Below are 24,210 nucleotides of genomic sequence, written 5' to 3'. Positions count from 1 at the left end.
TGTCTCTAAGGACAGCTTCCCATGAGATCTCATCCAACAATTCCTTAAACAGTGATGCAGGTGTCTTCAGTGAGATCTGGGTTAGGTACACTTTGAGGTTACATCTCAGAAGGTCACTCAAGCAGAGACATACACAAGATAGATAAAGCATATCACATAAACAAAAGGAGTACTGGCAGAAAACATGTTAACATTTTATTAAGTCACAGAAGGAATTTACTTGAAAGGGAAAAAAATACGCTTCTATGGAGCTAACCAGAAGATATCTGGAAAATATCTTTTCTTCATAAATCATTATTTTATTAAAATGGAAACAATTCAAGCTAGATGAAAATTTTGACAGATTTGAGTTTTTGTCTCTCCTCTGGTTAATTCCAGAGGGACTGGCAGAAGCAGCGGTGGCCCAAATCAAAAGCCTGACCTTTCAATTGGAAAAGGGCACTTCCCCAAAATTCCGCTGCACACGAAAAAGCTTTCACTCCAATGCAAAATAAAATCAATTTGCAAAACCTTGAAACTCCCTGCAGATGCACCTGTTGTCTCTGGCTTTCAACAGCTTTTACTTCAAATTTGACTTTTCCAATATAAACAGTTTGCAGAAGTACAGATATGAATCTCAACCAGTCTGTAGGGAAATAAGGTAAATCTGAATGTAATAAGTGATCTAGAATATCTAAAGAAGTTCTAAAGCCAATGTGTAAAAAAAGCTGCACGTTCCAAACATATGAATAAGTGTTCCAATGGGTGAGTAAAGCTGTTGCTAATGACAGATGAGGACAACCTCACATCACATAAATATACCAAAGACAGACTTTCTCCTGGAGCCTGCTCAGAAACAGCATTATTTATTACATCTTTTTTCCATCCAAGGAGGCTTACTGACCCATCCCTTACAACCTTAATTTACATACCACGCACACAGCTCAGGCTGAAAGGCAGCAGCTACCTAACATGCTGCAACATCTTTCTTCTGCTGCTGTTTGTTTTTGGTAAAGCTACTCTGTTCACTGCAGCACATGAGCTGCCAGTTCATTTACACATTAAAACAGGATTTCCTCCCTAGTTGCATTTAGAAGGGAAGCCACCACCCATTCTGCTCTGTTTATTACAGCTGGAAGAAAGTCTGTTTTTCTAAACAGCCTTACTGTCACTTGGATGTCTTCTCCATGATTTTTACTTGGTTCCCACAGAGGTAAAAACAGGTCTTGAAAACTGCTATTAATTCTGTAGATAGTTATCTGTGTACAAATGAGGCACTGGAGGAAAACCAGATTTATGTCCACATGAACTCTATTCTCCCAGCCCTTTTAGGTTCTTACATGTTAAAAGACCAGAATGCTTGCCTCTCATGTGAGGAACCAGAGGAATGGATTAGCAGATTTTAAAGGCTGGGGAAGCCTAATCCTTCACAAAACACACTTTTCATAGTTTTCCCCAACACATTTTGAGGAAACAGGTGCAGTTCAGCTTCTTAACAAGTAGCTATGGACAGTCTCAATAAAAACATAGTATTTGATACAGAAGCCTGATGGAGAATACATCTGCTGTGCTGAGAAAAAAGACCGAGGCACTCAAGTCAAGTATGATATGTAATAAATATATTCATGATATCAAACAATATATTTGAAAATAATAGCCAACAAAACACTCTTTGATTGCATTTTGTGTTTGAATAGTGAATTACTAGCAAGAAGATCTAATATCCTGTTGTCCCAAATGGCTGTTGCCACAAAAACATAACTTGTTGCAAAATATTCTATTCCTATTTCTCCTATGTTTTATTGTTTCAGATGGTATTGTTATGCTATATATAATACCTTTTTTACGTTAAGATACTTTTAAGTCTCTTCCTTTTTAAACCCTCTCTCCTCAGTGGGGCATTACAGCACAGATAGGGCCAGATTTTGCCATCTCCTTTGACAGTTACAAGATTTAATACTGGAGGTTCTTTGAAGGGGAGGCAGTAAGGTAGCCTTTCTGCTCTATGTTGCAAAATTTCAGGTTTATTCTTCAAAAAGAATGTATTTAAAAACAGTCATGATTGCAAAGATGAAATGCCTGTCTTCTGCTCCTTCAGTTTCTCCCAACACCACCTTCACCAAGACACCAGCACAACCTGTGGCTCTTTTGTCTCTACTCTTATGCTGTCATCTGTAGTTTTAAGTTAACAATACTCACAATTCAGGTCAACCACTAAAAGAGCATTTGTGGTTGCACTAAGAAACATGGTCATGGCAGTTCCATCGGCCTCCTCACTGTGTCAGCCTTAGAAATACCAACAGTTTGTTTTGTCAGGTATAGCCTTCACTATTAGTATCTGCTCATGATCTACGTTCCTGCTGGCAGAGGTGGCATCAATGAGAGCTGAGGAACCATCCTAGGCAGCTGTATCCATGTTGGTAAGGGGATGTTCTTTGTTGAGGCAGTATTGATCAGGTTACAGAGATTTACCTTGATGAGAGTCAGAACGCCATAGAACACTCAGTTGGAACTGATCTCAGGGCTATAGCAGCCATCCTGCTCTTTGACATAGGACTATTGCCAGCCGGGACTTTCCAAGTCCTGGAATCAAGAATGCCAGAATCTGCTATCTCTGCACACCTCTACCCAGTACAACATGAACCACCCATGCAAGGAAGTTTATCGCATTCTTCAGTCTGAGCCTGTCCAAACCTCACTGTATGACCTGCCCTTCACGTCATCTGCCACGAGCAAGAAGAGTCTCGTTACATCATCCCACAATACTTACTATGAGTTGTGGTGGGTTTACATACAAACATATGCTAATGAAAGAGGACAAGCCCTAAACAGATCCATCTGTAATCTAAAATCAAGCCTTAATAAGATTCCTTCGATAACTGAAAACATGCCCTTTTCTACTAAAAATAAATACATTCTATGAGCTCATCTTTATTCCAGTGCAGCATGGAACCTCAGTCTTCAGTTCACAAAGACAATTTTCACTGCAACAAAAGTCTTTCAAGAAACACAAGACACTGGAATCATTATCACCCACCCAAATAATCACCAAAGCTTTTAGATAGGGTTATAAATATAAGGTTTTCATTATTTTCCACTTTGATGCCCTTTGCTTCTCTCCTCCCTACCACCAGCAGCACAGGGAAGGATTTCAGCTCACCCAGCAGCACGGTTTCCACTTGCAGCAGCTCCAACAAGAAACAACAGGAAATAACAAGGCAAACCCAGCTATATCTGGTTAGAACAGCACTTTCCAACTTACGCACGTAATCTGCTTGGTTTGACTACTTTGGATAAGAGGCATGTATTAGGTTGTTACCTGGTCATATTACTTGTTGTTTCCCAAAGTACAGTGGCTCCCAATTGAGGTGGCTGGTTAAGTTTTAGAGAGAGAAGGAGTATCCCAAGGAATGCCACATTAGATCAGCATTAGTCATTCAGTGTGCTGGCTCAGTATCTTCAAAGCCACGTGCAATCCTAATCAATTGGGTGAGTCTAGTGATTCAAATATTTCCCAGGTGAACTGGAAATCGGCAGAGCTTGTGTGGTTCCTGAATTCCTGAGCGTGACCTCAGCAAGCGGTTCTCTTGACGATAATGTAATATGAGCTCAAGTGCTTTAAACAGCACACATTTGAAAGCTTGTAAACTACAGGGATGAACAAAACTATGCCTTGCAGTATATAGCATTCTGTACAGCTATTGGCTCAAACATGTTACAAATTAATGAAAAAAAAATTGTGAGAGCAGCCAAAATAAGTCAGTCCATCCAGCAGAGAACCCTATATCCAACCATGTCTAAAGCAGAGGCCTACAGAATAACGAGGACAGCATGCCATTCTCCTTATATATTTCTGCAGCTTCCAGCATTCAAATTAGACATTTCTCTACCATTTAAATTCTCATCTTTTACAACATCCTCAACAGCAAACTCCACAGATTAACCACAGGTTGCTAAAAAGCATTCCTCATTTACTCATTCTTTCATTACCCTGAAGTGCTCAGTATGGTTAGCAAACTTTATCACCTTGCTACTCCACAATCACTGATGAGTAGCACGAATACCACTGGCCACAACTCAAGCACTTGTGGAAGATTCCCCACCAGAAAAACAGTCTGTTTATGCTTTTCCTTTGCTGACTGCTTTTTAATTAGGTCATAACACTTAGCCACCACTCCTCTTTGGCTTGGGGAACTTACCTTCTTCATGAACCTTTGGCAATAAATCCTAATGAAAGTTTTTTGAAGCTCAGGTAGGTGATCTCAACTGGATCACCCTATCCATGTGTCCAGCAACACCTTCAAAGAGCTGCTGTATACCTGACGTATCACACATACTGTCTTCCCATAAACATTCTGTTAATCTCAATCTACTGGATTATGTGTGCCTTTTTATTACCAAAGCCTACCAATTTCCATCAGACACAACTGCGTAGACAAAGGCGCCATGAAAACTTTGCTAGTACTTAAGTCACTCATTTAATTCCCAGCTGCAAATAGTATGACTCACTTTTTATGATTTTATGAAAACAAACTAACTAACTTTTTTACATAGAATTAATATAAACACAAAATACCTGAAAAAAAACTGAGAGAGGGTCTTTAGCATGAGATATATGGAGCTGAGAAGATGAGCATGTTCTTCAAGAGGACCGGTCCTCTAAAATCAGAATCTATGCATGCTTCTGAATTTTTACAGACAATTAAAGACAATCTGTTTTCTTCAGACATACTCACTGTGTTATGATTCTGAACAGCTGGAGTTTATACAGCTCTTTACCTAAAGAAAACCCATTCTGTGTGGACGTAATAGATTTTATGACATCCTGTTTACTTCAAACAGAACTTCAGAACATCACTGAACAAAGTCAGCTTGAGAGTGCTTGTTTAACATTTTGCTATACGATCATAGAAGCTGCATTTGAATATCCTCAGCTTTTTTGACAGTTGTGGCTTTTGTATTGTCAGGATAACATAAATAACAGCCATAAAAGTAAACAGTCTGATACTCCAGTCACAAGTACAGCTCTTACTGCAGTGATTACCACACAGTGGCTGACAAGTTTTTATAATGTGTTTTTTATTGATTATTCATCAATTGCAGGACAAACCCCCTCACTTGCTTCCCCAGTACACAGAGACAGATTTCCAACTGTACTCTAAACACATTTTTCTCACCACTGAGACCTAATGAAAGGTCAAAAACCCAGACTAACCACAGACAAAGCTTATACTCTGCAACCTGAGACCTAACCTTGATCCCAGCCAATCCTCCAAAACATTCCTGTGGACTTCAGTCGTGTCTGGCTAAGTCAATAACTTCATGGATTTGACTTTGGTTCAGTTTCTTCTCCAACTACAGTATGCTGTACACATTCATAAAGTGTGCACATCTCCTATTTTTTTTTTTTTTTTATTTTTTTTTTTGAGCAACCAGAGTTTCTTCCCCTCTCTTTCCTGACTTGAAGCAAAGCAAGCATCTGCAAACAGTAAAACCTCTGGTACACAATTAAATAACTTACATCAGCATTTCCCCTTTCTAAAAATGTGCTAAAAAAGCTGGGGGAAAAAAGGAAACAGAAATGGTACATGCAGTTCACCTTTAGCCCGATTTATTCAGAAATTGAATAACTGTGTCCTGGCAAAACAATAGGCGTTTTCCTAGGATCACCAGTCTCAAGGGACAGAACATAAATTTTACCTCTGGTCTATTTGACAAGGTTTATTATCCCAGAAGAAAGTGAAATCACACACCTCGAAGTTACTAACAGAAAGACAGGCAGGAGCAGAATTTAAAGAGTTAGGAAAGATAGAAGCTCAAACTCAGAAATTACAGGGGGAAAAAAGTCACATCCCAAAAGATATTTTTTTAAACATTCTATGATACTCTTTCTAAACAAAATTGCTTTTTTGCATGCAGATTATTTGTACCATGTCCATGTCACAAACAGTATTTTATCACCTTTTCAAAATGACATGGTCCATGTTGGTATTTTATTTGGGCAGAATCAACCTTCCCTGTCCCTCTCCACTATTCTATCACAGCTCTTGTCTATTACAACTGCAAACTCTTTTAGAACAGGTCTTGCCCTGTGCATACACCCAGCCCAATACCACAGTTCTGATTCTGTGTACACTTACTGCACTAGACATGATATCATCATCAACATCCTAGTCTGGAATACGATGTCTGCATTTGTACTTTGATTTCTGAATATATTTTATATAAAACAAATGGTTTACCAGCATGTAAGAAAGAACAAAGAAAAAAAGTTCACCTACTCACCTAGATAGCAGTAATTTGCCCTGAAGTTTCAAATCAGCAGCACAGTCATCAGATTGACAATTCCTCTCAAAAACAGTCTGTGGAAAACAGAGAAGAACTGTTACAGCTTGAAAAGAATAAGACTGAAATACCCACCAAGAAGCAACATGATTGGATGAACTCAAAACTCACCAAAATCTGTGATACAGAAACATACATTGTGAGTGCCAAGGAAACTCAAGGAGAAGACAAATCTCATCTTTATCAGAACTGCCTCCCTTCTCTTCTAGTTGAAAAAGAAGGTCCAAAAAGACCAGTCTCTTTCAGAGATTTCCATCAATTCATTTCTGCCTCCCATCTGATAAGGATTATTTCTCAAACAGTATTTCCGGCACCCTGATTTCTCTTTCCAAAACATATGCATGAAAATGAAAGAGTACACATAAAACTATTGATGAAACTATTTTTGGTCCCAGATAGGAAGAAAGGAAGGAATTCAAACATTCACTGGTATACATTTCCCAGATAAGAATTTATATGTGTTAAGATCATGTGGTCTGTTGCAGTTTTTTCTGCTATGCTGCAAGCAACAAAGAAATACAGTCAGTAACATTCCAGCAATACCCTAGGATCAATCTATGGCAGTCTGTCATGGTTAAGTAAGGCAGCCACTAGACAATGAAATTAAAGAATGGGAACATGCTCCTAGCATCCAATAAGCCCAGATGATGTCAAGATCACAGCTATTTTCCCGTGCTTCTAGGAACAGAGAGTGAGATCTTTCTGAGCAGTTAAGCAGATCTTTTTGCTGGTGGATTCATTCTGTCCGATATGTAATGCTCTTAAGTTTAGCAAGTATTTAAGGGACAGATACCTTAACTGAGCATTGCCAATACTGTTCAGCTAGGAAACCTGAGACTCAATCAGTTTGTTCCTTTAATATGAATATTCCTGTCTACAGGCTTTGGCTTATCACCAAAGTAAATACATTTCAGACATAAATGCAAAGAGACAGCAAATTTATGCATGACAAAGACAAGGGTCAGAGTCATGGAAAAGAAGATGGAGGTAATACATGCTTGACAATCTCTGCCCAACTAGATCTGCACTGGAGAAAGACTCTGAATCTTAAGGCTGGGCAGCATAAAGATTATTCAGTCCTCGTTCTCCCAGGAATACTCTTGTCTAAGGATGCAGCTTGCTCTCCTTTTTCTGCGTGGTTAGAAGACTCCAAATAGGTGTGAACCTTTATGAAGGCAGTTAGTATTGGATGGGAAGATATCTAACTACTCTGTAGGTTATACTAAATTGCAAACAGAACAAAGAAAGTTGGGAGGGGCCAGTTTTTTTGGAGTGGTTTACTCTGTCCTTTCATTTTACTTTCCTCTCTCTCATTTTCTCAAAACCTCAGATATGGAAATTAGTGATCATTTAAACACCAGGGCTGAACTTATTCTTCCTCCTTAATAAAGACTTTATTTGGTGTCAGAGAACAAGAATCCCAATTGGACTGGGTCAGGAAGTGGCTCAAAGTATCCATCTCAAAACATGGCACTTTTCAGAGGTATACTTTCAAAAGACCTCAGAACTAATCCTCAACAATTGTAGTACCTATATATAGGAAACACTTTTTGACCTTTAAAGGACATAGAAAAATAAACTGTAAACTGACAGTTTCCCTATTTGCACTGCAGAAATCTTGGTAAACAGAACAGACTGATCAGAGATACGATCTGCACTTTTAAAAGAACCAAGTACTGTAAATATCTAAGTAACTACCTAATAATCTTGGAATTTTATTACTAAATCTATAGTTGTGCTTTTTCAGAAACAATGAGAAATATCTCATTTTTCTAAAACCACCGAGCATGCGTCTCTTCCAACACACCATGCACTGGACAGCAAGCTACTCTGTAAAAAGTCAGGCATATCTTATGTCATAAAACTCAAGTTTCTATGTAGCACTGTGATCATAGAAAGAAATAAGGATGAGTGTCCAGTTTTGTAAATGTGTGGCAGTGAATTATCTGCTTCTACAGAAAATCTTGAACTCATTCTGGTTTGGGGAGGTAGGGATAAAATATCTACAGTCCATTCAGCTGCTAGGACCAAGTCAGGAAGCTATTGTTTGTTCAGCCTCCATCAGAAGCTAATGGTATCTCTGGATTATATTGCCATTCTGCAGTGTTTCCCTGGTTTGAACACATTTTGTCATGCCTCTATTCCACCTCTTGTTTTTGTGTGCTTGCCAGAGCCTCAGCCCAGTAGCTCTTCAGTCCCATTTCCTCCACTTTCTTTCTCTGCTAACTTAAGCCCTTCCTTCCACAGTCTGTTGTTTCTTCTGCCATTCCAGGCGACCAATTCCTGCCTGCTTAAATACTTCCTAAAGAATTAAGGGGTAAACACATTAAGTTATCACAATGTTTGCAAACTATTCTTATATATTCTGTAATTGTACTTTTACTTGGTCCATTTGTGCTGTGATCTCTTTGGATCAGAGGCAATACCTAACTCAACACTGCACACTGTTAGAGCAGGAATCTGGATATGCATAAACACTACTACAATACAGTCAATATTTTTAGCTCGAAATAATTTTAAAAGTTGCTTTAAATTAACAGTTTTAGGGATTTACTGCAGCCTTCGCATATTGAAAATGCTGAACAAGATAAACAACTTTTATACATATTATTCAGAACTGGCAGGAGGGAAGTAGATGGAAATGCATTTTGCAATAGAAACACTTCATAATTTCTGTAGTTGCTGTTATCCAAGGTGAAGAGGAGCAGTGATTTTACAGAAGTTCAAACGCGAATGATTCTTACCAGATTCCATCTTAATTATACCAAGTGCCCCACAGATCATCAGAGATAGTCAGGAAGATTCTTTATATAAGATTCATGTTCAAGATCTTTATGTTTGGTGGGAAGGTTGTGAAAAGCTCACACATACTGTCTTGAATGAGAAACACAGCTGTATCTCTTATCTGGATGTCATCAAACTTCTGTCTGCCATTTCCAAGAGCCAAAAAGGTGTGTGTGTGCTCAGCAGCATGAGCTGAATAATATCAATGCTTCTAGGATATGACTGTACTGGAAAACATAAAGCTAAAGCTATTTGTGTGCACAGCAAGTCTGACATCCTTCCTGCAATCACAGCACAGCACAGAGCAGATTCACTGATTCTTCCCTGTATTCTTCCCTGCTGCAGAGAACCCAACAGGGAACTGCTCCATAGAGGTATCAGCAGGTCATCAAACATCCCCAACAAACATGGTGTTCTGATATTCTGCCTGGATGCTTTTCTGGGTAGAAAAGATGACCGTTCATCATCAAGGAATGTGACAGATATATCTTGAAAGATTAGCAGAGACAGATGTTGCCCAAGTCTTCCATAGACGTACTTTTTATTAAGTGTGAATACAGACATATATACACAATATACAGTTAAGGGGAGACCTAGAGCAAACTGACAGGGAAGACGTGCCGAGACAGGCATTCAGAGACTTGGAACAAGTATCTTCATGTCCACTCTGCCCCTTGAAGAGAGGTGGTGCATTAAATGCCACCAGGGGACAGGCAAAATCTATAGTCCTACATACTAAATATCCTTAAGCACAAAGCTGATAGGAATTTATCCTCCTTATGGCTGACGCTGGACTGCTGAGGAATGACAATGGGAAGAAAACAAATGAAAAGGAGCACAAATTCAGCCCAGTGGTGAGAGCTCTGGTCAGAGGAACATGACGCAGGGTTTCAAACCTGACTTGCTAAATTCCTTTGGGTTCTTTAAATGGCTGTCTAAACTTAAGGTTTGGGGAACAGGGAAAAGAACAGGAAACAGAAAAGTGAAAGAAAACCCTGTGCTTATGGTGCTCCGGCCCACAGAAAATACTGGAAATTATCCGATAAACAGAGAAAAAAGTTTTTCAAGACACTCAACCCCCCAAAATTTAGGGAAGCACATGGAAATTTCAAGTCTCATCCAAAACATGCAATCATACTCTGGGAGGCTGCCAGTGTTGTATTCTGTAGGAGTTGTGCCCATCCCTTCAGAGATGAGGGAAAGTGACAGGTGAAGGACAACACTAGATGAGAAGGGGGAGAAATTAGATTTTCAAAAGAAAACTCTTGAAAGCATGATGATTTACAGTTTAGATAACAGAATTCACTCTGTTACAGGTCTTTAACTACTTCATCACAAATCAGTCCACAAAAAGTTTGTAGTGCACCCCTTACAAACGTGGCAGAATTGGCCTTCAGTAACTTGAGGATCAATCCCTTTAACTCCATGACCTGTGCCACATACTTTAGGTAAGCTCAGGTTATTTGTAGGGATGACTCAACTAAATCACACTAGTAACACAGAAGCCCTGCTACTTAAGGGATGCAGAATGAGAAGGCTTGTTAGGCTAATAATTTTTTACATTTTAGATCCTAATGCAATGGCTATTACCATGTAATGTGATGAAGCTGGGTTCCTGGCTACTTACTTAAGGAGCAGGAAGTGTGATTTGATTTTCAAAAGTACCTACCAGTAAGCAGATCTTGCTGCTTTCTCCAGGAACTACTTCCTATGTTATGTTAAATCTATGACTTGGGATATTAATGTGCTTACGCAGATACAGGAGCCTGACTTCAGAGCTTTACCATTTTCCAGCTGCCTGAAAAATAGAGCTATTACCTACATTTCTACTGACCTCATATTAAAAACAAAAAAAGCTACTGGGTCTTCTCAGACACCTTATGCTTTTCTATACTACTCATGGAAATGATCCACTCAAATATCCTGCTAAGCCAAGTGCACACAAGCTGATATAAATTCTCAGTGAAAAAGGGATTAATACTCTGGAAAGCTCTCTAGGATTTCATCAGAAGTGCAGGCTAAAAAAAGAATACACGATATGCACAGTCCCTGTAATAAGTAGCAGAGAATCACAGGATAAAGGTGGGAGTATCAGGGGCGTTGTAAGCATACAGAAGGATACTACCGCAAAACCAGAGTCATGTTGGTATGGAGTGGTGCAGTGGATGGAGGTGTGCATCTATTTTCTTAGTGGGAAAGTGTGTGTGCTCTAATGAAGTGAATACGGAGCTGGGGGAGTTTCTAATTCATTAGTATAAGAAAGCAGAAAATGACTGGTAATAACCATTTTATTATACTAACAAGGAAGCACGACACAAGTGGAACTTCTGCAAGGTGACAGGGAAATTCATCCACTCTACAGAGCAGAGGACTCCAGGCCTAAGGCTCACAACTTGTGACTGATGTTTGTAAAGTGATCTAAGGCCAAATTACCCTGTTCCAGTGGTATCCTGCTATTTACACCTTTCACTAAGTGCTGAAAACTGAGCTGGAGCACTAAGATAAAAAGGAGAGAGAACACTCAAGTGTAATAAGTGTTATCACTTGCAAGTACTCCCAAATTGAATCAGCTGTTTAGAAAAGATCAGGCATGAAACCTGTTAGCTATCAAACACAAGCATGTATTAATGAACATATGTATTAGTTATTCCTCACTGCAGTGACTGAATTTAATAAAGCAATTTTTTGTCCTCATAGTCTCCTGGGGTGAAGAATTAGAACTGGTGGCAATAGAACTACACTCCCAGCCTTTTGGAGCTTTCTTAGGTTTCTAGTCTGACTCATCCATTTTTCAGGCTGAGGCAATTTTTTTCTTTTTGAGATTATTAACAGTTCAAATCATCCAAAAAGTGTTCTCATTTCACAGGATTTCAGACCTTATAAATCCACAGAACAATAGATGAGAAAGACTTATTGGGTTAATTGTTCCATCTCCCAATACCATTATAGGATGCACTTCTGTAGCACATTTCTCAATATATTTCCTGACTCATCTTAAATGATCTTCCATTTATTTTTAATGACTACAGAATAATTCAATTATATCATCTCAGGGGGGTTTTTGATGATATTTGAGAACATTTTCTATTTTCAAGCCTCTTTGTTTCCACTGCCAAGCATGTTGCTATACCCTTAAGATTTTAACATATGAGTTAAAAGTACAGCTGATGATGCAATAGTTGAAATGAAAACTGCCAACGATTCTGTGGCACTGAGGTATTCCAAACTGAAAGAATTAATGCTATCATATTAGCTGTTCTCCAGATCTTAGGTATTCCAAGTTCTACTGATCTTTCATCTAACTCCTGAAAAAAATATGAAGAGAGCTAATGAAACGTAGCTTCCTGAAGGTTGTCACCTGTTTGCGTGGCTTTTCAAGTATATTGCCTTTTTTTTTTAACAGTTTCACACAGAAGTAGAAGATCTCCATTTCTTCCACTTACAATTCTCCATCAACAGAGCAGCATGGAAATGAAATGCACGCTGTTCTAGGGAACTGCAGAAATTACGCCATAGGAATTTCAGCTCATGTGATCATCTCTCACTTCCTTACCTATGCATGTGAAGAATCTATAAGCTAAATCAGATAATTCTTGTCCTCAGGCAAGATCACCTTATAGTGTGACTCCCCCCTGGCACATACAGCCAGCTTACACATGAAGGTGTGTACATCTGTGTGTATATATGCACAAGCACACAGCACACATGCATGCAAGTGATATTGCCTGTTCTGTAGGAAGCCCCATACCTCATCTAGGCCACATCTCATGCATTATGCCATTTTCCCTGTACTTTTAAACAACAGCATAAATAAGTTGGACAATTACTGGCCAAGCCTGTCATTGCTCAAGAACAAACTTATAGAAACATGCATACCATCAGAGATGTCAATTTCCACTAATTCTTACTTCAGCAAGTTTGCTAATTACAAACATCTCAGAGGTACAGTAATACATCTGGACACCTGCTGTTCTCACTCAGTATTGAATCTCTTCCAGACTCGTAAATCTTTCCTCATTATTGCCATTCAACAAAAGAGAGAAGGCAAATGCAATACTCAGCTTAATCCAGTACATGCTCAGGGTGGGTCCTTCCCAGATGTCCTGGCACGTACAGCACCCAATCCTTGCCAGTTCAGAACCGACTTGAGACTAATTTGGTCAGAGCAAAAGACAGACACTAATAAAGGGAGGGCATAGGGAGGAGTGGGAATCAGCATTTTCAGCAAAACCACCTCAGTTGGTGGAAGAACAATGGTGATTAAGCAGTAATGGTGGCACAGAGTGCAAGAATACAGGCAAAAGAGAATTTGGAAGCCCAAGGTGGAAAGGGAGTTTAGTGCCAAGAAGTTTCATCTGGAGCACAGCAATTTGGCTGACTCCACAGTCTCCCAAAGACCTCCTGTATGCACAGGTATAAAACAATTTCCACTATTTCCATTCACCCTGACAGATATGCTAAGCCACTGAGGCTTCAGTGTACCAGTAAATTAGACTGCTGTGGCCTCCAAGACAGGAAAATGCCCTTGAGGCACCCAAGCTCCTGAAATATGCCTGGGAATGGGTTGTGGTAGTTGACACACAAGCCATTCCAGCAGTCAGCCAGGACTGAGATGTCATTCTTGAACTGAGAAACACACCAGAAACAACTCAGTTTGCTGGCAGAGATGAAACCTGTTCCAAGCACACGGGCATCTCTGCTTTGGAGGAGGTACCACTGACAAGCCTGGACCACACCACATTTCAGTCTGTGCAGATCCATCATTGCTTTGTGCTCAGTGTGAGATGCTGGGAGTGGGGTGATGTCTTAAAAATAAGAAAAAGCCAATATTTATGCAGCAAGTCAAAATTACTGAAGGTGTTCATAATTCAGCTTCACCAAAATCCCTCTATATTTTCTCATATCTGTCAAGTAAGCTAATTTATGTGTAAATACTTAGCTTTAAGCTAGCTGCTCAAAGACAAATATTTCCAAAAATAGCACTTTGCTTTAAAAAAGGTGAAGTTTATCTCAGAGTCGAGTAGCCTCACAGACACCCAGAGATACTGCACTATACCCAGACTCTCACTGCAAGTGTGACATAGCTGGGAACAGAATGTCCTAAACATTTTCTCTTGTAACTTATAAGCAGTTTTATGACAGACCATTCCCGAAATCCTGAAGACGCTGACGCAATTAAACCTACTGAGAATATTTTCCTATAACAAAATGGTGTCTCCATCCACATAACAGCAGGTGATTTTATTACAGTATTCAAAACAGAGTTCTAGCATACCACATTTTAAACTCTAAGATACATTACTGGATACTAGAGAATAAATCCCTGCTGTATTTGGCAGGAGAGCTCCCTCTTTCCTGGTTGACATGTATTTATACAGTGGGTATACAAAAATAAATGCTATAGTACAAACCACTTACAATGAACTAAGCCAAACCAAGTTCTAAATACATATTAATTTCCCTGAAGTAGGAAGATTTATTATTTTTTTCCAGTGGATAGAGGTAGCAACTGGATTTGGGAAGCAGTGAGAAAGCTAATGGAAAGTCATCCTTGGGGCAGGATGTTTTATTGAAGTTCATAATACGCACTCAAAGTAAAATCTTCGTTTCCCCACCCATTCTTGACCCATCAGAGATCTTCAGTTCAAACAAAAGCCTCCTAGCCTCTTACAACTTGGAAAGCTGTCATCCTCCTTACATAATTAGTCTCCACCTAACAATCATACAAAAGTTGCTGAGACACCTATCAATAGACATGTACACATAACCCCCACATATTTGCTTTTGCTACTGCAGACTATTACACCAAGCTATAGCAACCACAGTTTCTGGTAAGCATATACAAGAACCAAAAAAATAAGTTAGTGAGGAAACAGTTGCTGCTGTATCCCAGGCCACAGAGTGCCTCAGGCCAGTTTAACTGCATTATTATTTCATTTTGAAGTGTTAGAGCCTCTTTGCTTACAAAAATGGCCAATGAATAACGCCCCACAACCGCATAATGTTTATTAGGAAATTTCCATGAAGATCCTATTCCTCTCACCAACCAGAAGTTCAAATTGTTAATCATATTTTGATTGCTTCAAGGCCAGTAGTTTTAGGAACAGAAGGAAACACCCTTCAACGATCAGTTAATAATATGCTCATTTTTACATACAAGCTTTTTTTTTTGTTGTTTATTTTGCACTGTCTTACAGTTAAAGTTGCACACTTAAAATAAATGTGGTCAATAAGTAAATGTATTTTGAATGAAAACTTCACATCAATGCACTCATTTACTGCAAGTACTTAACTCTGTTTTGTTCTTTTGTCCAAGACAAAACTTTTTTCTCACATACGAAGTCATGCTGATTTAAAGAACAAATACCCAGCATAATCCTCTTTAATGATTGTCATCAGGGAAGGATACACCATCCCTCTGGTGGGTATCCATGAACTCCGTTTCTAGGCTGACTACTTAATGCAAAGTGCCACAAAAAAACTTCGTATGTTCAATATAATCTTTAACTCTCACATTAAGAGGCCACTTGATAGCTTTCCTGCCTCCTTGTTTGTGAGCCACAAAGCTGTTCTCTCCTTGCAGGATGCCATGCACATACGCAGGGAACATCTGGGTCATGAAAAACAAACTGAGATTTCAGTGAAAGTGATCATTTTAACAATAACATCACTTTAGATCATATCTAGGTGACCATTTGCATGACTGGCTTTTCAAATACGTCAGACAGACCTGAAGTAGGATCTTGACAAATGGAAGGCTCACCCTCTCTCCACAGCTCCCTTTCATTTCATCATCCGTGCACTAGTTACATTCAACCAAAATTAGCCACCCGAGCTTATCAGCAAAATATCAACCTCAAACAGTACGTTTGGTAACTTGAAGCAATAGATGCAGCATTTCAGATTTCAAAACACCACTAATTACTGGATATACAGGATATACAGGGTCTAGAACCTCCAAAAAAATCACACTCCTCAAGCTACATAGAGAGACTTCAGTACTAGAAGTAAAACTGAACTTATCCATCTCTCTCTCCACCCTTCTGAAATGTTGCTGTTTGCTGATGAAAAAAGCAGTACCTCCGCTTCTCTTGCCGATTACTCATCTTAATGCCAACCAGACTCAGTACTTAGAGGACATTGAAACTTCTGCAAACAGTACCCACTAGATCTTTTGAGTTGGATTTCCAAACTGTAAGGTCTTTCCAAAACCCCGGTATTCTTTGACAATGTAAATCCTTTGTTACGTAAATTTTCATTCTTACTATTCCTCTTCCCCTTGAAAAACAATTTCTACTTGCAAGATGAAAAAAAGTTCTAAAAGAGAACACTAAGTCTTGGTTTTTCTATGAAATTGGTCTTTGAGGAGCCTGTCAGTGCCTCGAGGCTACTCAGTCAAGGTTTTCTCACCATGACTGCCACAATGAATCTGAAGTTCTGCCCACTTCCTTAGCTGAAAGTGCACTCAAAGGCACACCCCATGTCAAAATCCTTTTCTTACTAACCTCAGTGAACAACATCTGGAAAGCAAATGAAAAAGCATTGTTAAACTGGCTCTCTCTCACCCAAATTATACAAGAAAACAAGCCAGGGAAATTCCCAACATATTTTATTTCTGCTGCATAATCTCAGCATTTAGGTATTTTAATACTGATCAGAGAGTATGCCTGCAGGGTAAGATGTGGTCTTTGGACTTTAAACCTTGTAGTAAAGCATCCAAGCAGTTTAGTTTATGTAACATCCAGGTTTTAATTGCACTGTTCTGATTCCAAAGATCTTTAAAAATTCCAATTGTATATTTGCAACAATGCAACATCTAGATATTTAAGAGCCACACCATCCTTCTTCATAAAAAATAAGGAATTATTATACTTCTTTGCTCATTCACTTATAAAACATTCTTAAATACTCTAAGTACAAGGGTTATAGCAAAAAGCAATTCCAAACACCTGGGTATGTGGCAAATCAAACCTCTGCAAGAATTTTAGCTGTAGTCTCTTTGAGTAATATCCAGGGATCTGCAGATTTTGGTAAAACAAAATACACTTACAAGCTGCACCAAAAGCAGTGCTATAGATAATGATGCAAGCATCACTTATCTGGTTAAAAACCAGATCTAACAATCCATTGTTAAAAGCCCTAAACTCCAGACAGGCTTTTCAGTGTTTAAAGAAGAAATGGTTTCCGTTTCACAAGCAATGCCAGCTTGTAGCTCTGTAAGCATGCTCTGGAAATCAAACTTGACTGAATGCAACTTCAAGACACGTGATCTAACTTTAAAGTTGGATCTGCTTTGATCAAGGGACTGAACCTCCAAGAGTCCTTTCCAGCCTGAAGTGATTCTTCAAATCAGTGTTGTAAGACATGGAAGTCAGACTTCCATTCAGAGTCTGTAGCCTCAGGGCTGGATGCTCCAGTGTCAGTGCAGAAGGAATTGGCATTGTCCTGCAGGTTCCTTCCTTTGCGTTCTGTCCTGCACCTACGATGACCACACTCAAACTGGAGTTTTTCAAAAGATCACCTGCAGCCTCTTTTCTTAATGTAACTTCCTGCTTTTCTTAACCGTGAGCATGTTTAGTACCTTCACAAGAACTGTCTTGATGACCCTTGTAAAAAACCTCTCAAAATTGGTCAGTATTTTCCAAAGATACTACTGAGGCCATATCATCATTTCACTCACCACTTGTCATGGTTTTGCAATGTTGTAATTTTGCTATCAGTATTCCACATCATAACATCATGTTAAGCATAGATAATTTGGACGAATCTGCTGCTCACAGAAAGAAGACTACATGTCCCAGGGAGCACCACGGTCAGTCATTTGACCAGGACTATATAATCTCACTTCAGTGCTGGACTCGTGCTCTTGGATCCTGCCAGCCAGGGGGAGAGACGTGTGGGAGCGTTTCGCCGTTTCGCCTAGAGTTACAGTAGGCCTCTCGGTTTCGGGACTCACTCTCTCTTATTTTACTTGATTTGTTAGCCTTAATTCCAATTATATTGCATTATATTGTGTTATTCTGTATTCCGATATAGTATTTAGTAAAATAGTGTGCCTCTTTAGATCTCTGCCGCTGTATTTATTTTCCTTTTCCCTGTTTTTCTTTTCCTTCTGGGCCAGCGGCCTGCGGGCCGACTGCCCCCCTGTCATGGGTGCCGGTAGATTTTAGGGTAACCTGTGACATAATTGGTGGAGAATGCGGGCAGATTGCCAAGAAATTTGGGCAAAAAGGGGCAAAAGTGGGGAAGAACTGCAAAAGCTGCTGTTTTCCCTGCTGTTCCTTTAGCTTTTACAGAGCTACGAGTTTTTTTTTCGTTAAGGAGCTATCTAAAGTTTACGTTTCTGCACCTGGGAGTTTGACCTTGAAAGTCCAGGCGGACGGCCAATACCCCAGAATATTTTGTAAACTTTTAGCTCTGCTATCTCGTTATTGAAGAGAGAAAAAAAAAATGTGTGCTCTGTTAAAACTGCTTGTAAAACTGCTTTTCAGGGGACTGCATGCTCCTCGTCCCTTCCCTGAATCCTTTATGCAGTTTTTGAATGCCCATTTGACCACACTGTTAATTTCCCTGAACATACTGTTGGTTATTTTATTAATCTCACTCAGTATCTGGATTTATAACATTCTGAGGAAGTCTTCCCCAGAACCAGAGAATACTGAGTGGCAGGGAGTGTGGAGAGGCTTTGAGGAGACTTTAAAAAGGCAGACATCTTCAGCGTCATGGAGCTTTACTCCTGAACACTTGAAGAATCCTGAGAGCTTGATCGCATATTTGAGGCAGGAATGTTGCGGCACAGGCAGATCTCAGGAGGCACAAATGATTTGGGGCCTGGCTAATGCCTATTGGGCCTTATTCAATTTTGAAGCTGAGAGAGAGAGTCTCAGAGCTGAAAAGGCAGAGAGGGAAAAAGTTTCTGAAGCTGAGATAGAGAGTCTCAGAACTGAGATGGAGAGTCTCAGAGCTGAGAGAAATGACCTCCTATATCAGCGTGACACCCTCCGGTCCGAACTTGATGCCCTCTGGTCCAGGCAAGACACACCCCAGTCTGAGCGAGACGCCCTTCGGTCCGAGCGTGACACTCTCCAGTCCGAGCGTGACACTCTCCAGTCCAAGCGCAACGCCCTCCAGTCTGAGCACGACGCCCTCCAGTCTGAGTGTAACAACCTCCGGTCAGAGCAAGGCTCCTTCCCGAGCCCAGGCGAGGCAGCCTGTAGCGGAGCAGCGCAACCCCAAGCGGACGTCACCGGTCTCAGCTCTCCCGGTGGGTCTGTTCCATATCTGGAAGGGGTTGGTGCGCTTCCAGGCTGAGCAGGCGCCCACCGCTATGGCCATGGGGCAGGAGAACTGCACTGCCCCCATCCAGCCCACTGGAGGCCCGGCTGTCCGGCATGAGGGGTGGCCTTAGATGTGGCTGAACGGGAGAGGTGGCCAATGCTTCATCTTTATACTGACTCATGGATGGTGGAAAATGCCTTATGGGGGTGGTTGCAGCAGTGGGAACAAGACAACTGGCAACGACGAAGAGGTAAACCTATTTGGGCTGCTGAACTGTGGAAAGACATTGCTGCCCAAATAAGAAACATTGTTGTAAAGGTGCGCCATGTAGATGCTCACGTGCCTAAAAGTAAGGCTACTGAAGAACATCAAAATAACCATCAGGTTGATCGAGCTGCCAAAACTGAGGTGGCTCAAATAGACTTGGACTGGCAGAACAAGACTGAATTATTCCTAGCTTGATGGGCCCATGAGACCTCAGGCCATCAAGCAACAGATGCAACATACAAGTGGTCCAGAGACCGAGGGGTGGACTTAATTATGCATGCTATTGCTCAGGTCATTCATGACTGTGAAATATGCGCCATAATTAAACAAGCCAAGAGGATGAAAACTTTTTGGGGGGAAGGGCGATGGCAAAAATATAAATATGGGGAGGCATGGTAGATTGATTATATCACCTTGCCATGGTCTCGCAATGGTAAGCGTTATGTGCTCACCATGGTGGAGGCAACCACTGGGTGGCTTGAAACATACGCAGTACCAGTACCCCATGCTATCGCCCGAAATACCATATTAGGGCTGGAGAAGCAAGTTCTATGGAGGCATGGTACTCCAGACACTGCCCCAGCAGTTCCACTCCTATCCCTGTCACCTGGGCAAGAAGCAGGAGCTCATGGTGAGGATGGTGTGGATGTGCCAAGTGAGCCACCCCGCAGTGAGGGGGGTCATCCCGCAGCCACGAGGCCTGGGTTCACTGTTCCCCTATGAGGGTTTGGAGCTGAACTCTCCAGGCCAGGATGTGAAGCTGCTGGCACAATCGTGTGCCCCGGTGGCGCGGTGATAGAAGTGCCGCTTGCAACACCGGAGGCCTGGGTTCGAATCCCCGCTGTGGCACAAGTGGTAGAAGTGCCGCTCTGCTACACAGAGGGCTCGAATCCCGGGAGTTGGACTCGATGACCTCTAAGGTCCCTTCCAACTCGCACAATACTGTGATACTGTGATCACCTGCTGGGGAGTTTCTTGCTGAGCCTCTCCTTGATGCTTCTGTTCCACTGAAGGGAATGGATGACTTGGAGGATGGCCATACCACCAGCAGTGATGCTGGTCTGCTTCTCCCCTCTGCTTATGCTTTGGGCTCCTGACCTGATATCCAGATTGATGGAGACCGAGGAGGACAGTCCCAAGAAGTCCTCCGTGCAGTGGCCCTGTAGCTTAGGGAAAGGATGAGTGCACCTTGACGTGGGGGAGGCCCCACTAGTGCTGCCTTTCCCCTTTTTCTCCCTCCACCGTTATCATGTTCCTCTTTCTGGCAGTTTTGCCATTTCCTCGACTTAGCAAATAATAGTGTGTTAAGTTACGGAGTTTTATTTTCAGCCTAAAGATTTGCATGAAATAGATATAAGTTGTTAAGAAAATAAGGTTGCTGATTACTCACAACTATATATGTGTGTGTGTGTGTGTAATAAGCATAATGTAATGATGTAGAATAAGGGGTGGAATGTCATGGTTTTGCAATGTTGTAATTTTGCTATCAGTATTCCACATCATAACATCATGTTAAGCATAGATAATTTGGACGAATCTGCTGCTCACAGAAAGAAGACTACATGTCCCAGGGAGCACCACGGTCAGTCATTTGACCAGGACTATATAATCTCACTTCAGTGCTGGACTCGTGCTCTTGGATCCTGCCAGCCAGGGGGAGAGACGTGTGGGAGCGTTTCGCCGTTTCGCCTAGAGTTACAGTAGGCCTCTCGGTTTCGGGACTCACTCTCTCTTATTTTACTTGATTTGTTAGCCTTAATTCCAATTATATTGCATTATATTGTGTTATTCTGTATTCCGATATAGTATTTAGTAAAATAGTGTGCCTCTTTAGATCTCTGCCGCTGTATTTATTTTCCTTTTCCCTGTTTTTCTTTTCCTTCTGGGCCAGCGGCCTGCGGGCCGACTGCCCCCCTGTCATGGGTGCCGGTAGATTTTAGGGTAACCTTTGATTATGTCAAAGGTTTGATTATGTCAAAGGTTACCCTAAAATCTACCGGCACCCATGACAGGGGGGCAGTCGGCCCGCAGGCCGCTGGCCCAGAAGGAAAAGAAAAACAGGGAAAAGGAAAATAAATACAGCGGCAGAGATCTAAAGAGGCACACTATTTTACTAAATACTATATCGGAATACAGAATAACACAATATAATGCAATATAATTGGAATTAAGGCTAACAAATCAAGTAAAATAAGAGAGAGTGAGTCCCGAAACCGAGAGGCCTACTGTAACTCTAGGCGAAACGGCAAAACGCTCCCACACGTCTCTCCCCCTGGCTGGCAGGATCCAAGAGCACGAGTCCAGCACTGAAGTGAGATTATATAGTCCTGGTCAAATGACTGACCGTGGTGCTCCCTGGGACATGTAGTCTTCTTTCTGTGAGCAGCAGATTCGTCCAAATTATCTATGCTTAACATGATGTTATGATGTGGAATACTGATAGCAAAATTACAACATTGCAAAACCATGACACCACTCTTCCCTCCAGCAGAGGTACAAGTTCCCATACCCCCTCCTGAACTCAGTTCTGTCCCTCCAAGACTAAACTTTAACCTGAAAGAAAAGCTGTATCAAGTCTTCTGTGAGAACCTCCTTTAGAAAGGGAAGAGCTAGAAGGAGCAGGACTTTTCCTTCTTTCCCTCATTCAATCTTTTTCTGCCCAGCAGAAATACTTTGAAACAAGCAAGTGACTTTCTCTTTTGCTGCCCAACCCTGCCAGCACAATTTTTTACTGACTCCCAGAGAAGCACTACTATGGATGACAGTAAAGATAATGGTGTGCACAAATAACTCTAAACTTTGCAATCACTTTTTACATCCACTTCTGTTGCCAGTTCAAGATCAGAGAGCCACAAGTCTAGGGAAATAAAATAATCCAAACCTGACCTGATTCCTTTGTGCAATCTTCTGCCCTTTCTTCCAGCGGAGAACGGGCTTCAGAGGAGGTAGTTCCTTGTCCTCTTTTCCTCTTTCTATTACATGTTCCCCGAGACTGTATGAAGCTTCAAATACAATTGGAGATATGACATCTTTGACTCTTCTCTGTAAAAGGAAACAAACAGTGATACTACCATTACATACAGATAGGCAGATATTTATACACAACAGTTATAAGCACAATTAAAGCACAATTTATTTTCAACACTGCAGACGTGAAGCAGGCCTCTATATTCCCTTTGGTCTTCTTAATGCTGAACAGGATAAAGCACATCAAATCAAAATAAATCAGATCAAAAAACAGTTGTGACAAAGTGAGTTATTCTTTCAGCACTCTCAGTTTCACTGAAATCTTTGGCACGTTTTCCACACCTGTAAACCACATCTTTCAAATTAAGACCCAAATATTTTCTATTAGTACTGCAAAATCTGAAGCAAAGAGCGTATTTTCTCTGGGGTTTCTAAATTCTAGGCTTTGATTCAGGTCACTTCCAGTGTATTCCACCCACTTAAAAAAAGTATAAATTCCATCTTGAGTGCTGCGTTTTTTTTCAAATTATTATTAACAATTAAATGGATGAATGGGTAAAGTTACCAATGTGGCTATAAAAATAAGGTTACAGACATGCAGGGGTGAGAAAAGCCATCCTCCAGCAATGTTCTGAAAGTAGAACTCATAGCAGCCTCCAACCTAAGAGCAGTAACAGCTGCCTAAAATAAAGTTTTTCTACTTTTTTAATCACTATATTGTAAGCTTAACAACAGGTATACTAAATAGTGCCTCATTATTTGTTTGACAGGATGAATCCTTATTATTAATTGCCTTCTCTTATTGCTTGAGCTCAAGCCATAAGACTCATACCACTTATTAACACAAGTGAAGCCTGAGGCCCATCTTCTGTGAAAGGATAAAATGCTCATTGTGTTTTTTTTAGTCATAACTTCCAAAATCCAATTTACCAGAAAACAGAAGTGGCAGACATCCTACTTTTCCACAAGCAAATATTCCTCTTGAATTTTATCATAGTATCATAGTATCGTGCATGTTGGAAGGGACCTTAGAGATCATCGAGTCCAACTCCCGGGATTCGAGCCCTCTAGTGTAGCAGAGCGGCAGTTTTACCCCTTGCGCCACAAGGGGGATTCGAACCCGGGCCCTCTGGTGTTGCAAGCGGCGGTTCTAACACCGTGCGCCACCGGGGGCACACATCTATCTACTTCACACATTATCTACTTAAAAAAAATGTGTGTGAATTCAATGCAGATTAAATTGAGAAGATAAATACCATAAGCAAACAGATCTTCAAATGGACCAACACTCAACTAGACATTGTATTGCACCAGGGGATGGGACATTCACTTTTTCAGCCCCATGCATGGTCCCACACTGGGGCAGGAGTTGCAACACAGAGATAGCAATGCTAAAACTCACATAAGCTACTAGTTTCATTCGCATAGAAAATCATGTGCAATAACTTCAGTGAGAAGTTACTCAGCATACAAGGAGATTATAAATACTCAAAAACAAGACCATTAAAACCATACAGTGAGGCAGCAGTGAAACAACAAATCATCAGGCAAATCACTACCTAATCCAACCCTATGCAGACAACTGTGTCA

General features: G+C 40.8%; 1 protein-coding gene across 1 annotated transcript in view; it reads right to left on the bottom strand.

The window, feature by feature from the left end:
• ITGA9 (integrin subunit alpha 9) overlaps positions 1-24,210 on the bottom strand; it is a 222,037-nt gene that overhangs the window by 95,669 nt on the left and 102,158 nt on the right. The window contains exons 16-17 of the mRNA XM_072329513.1: positions 22,540-22,695; positions 6,265-6,341 (exon numbers count right to left, since the gene is read on the bottom strand). Coding sequence (XP_072185614.1) covers positions 6,265-6,341; positions 22,540-22,695 — 233 coding nt within the window. The remainder of the gene's footprint in view (positions 1-6,264; positions 6,342-22,539; positions 22,696-24,210) is intronic.

The sequence above is a fragment of the Excalfactoria chinensis genome, chromosome 2, assembly GCF_039878825.1.
Source record: "Excalfactoria chinensis isolate bCotChi1 chromosome 2, bCotChi1.hap2, whole genome shotgun sequence".
Classification (NCBI taxonomy): domain Eukaryota; kingdom Metazoa; phylum Chordata; class Aves; order Galliformes; family Phasianidae; genus Excalfactoria; species Excalfactoria chinensis.
This window is presented reverse-complemented; position numbering and strand designations above follow the sequence as displayed.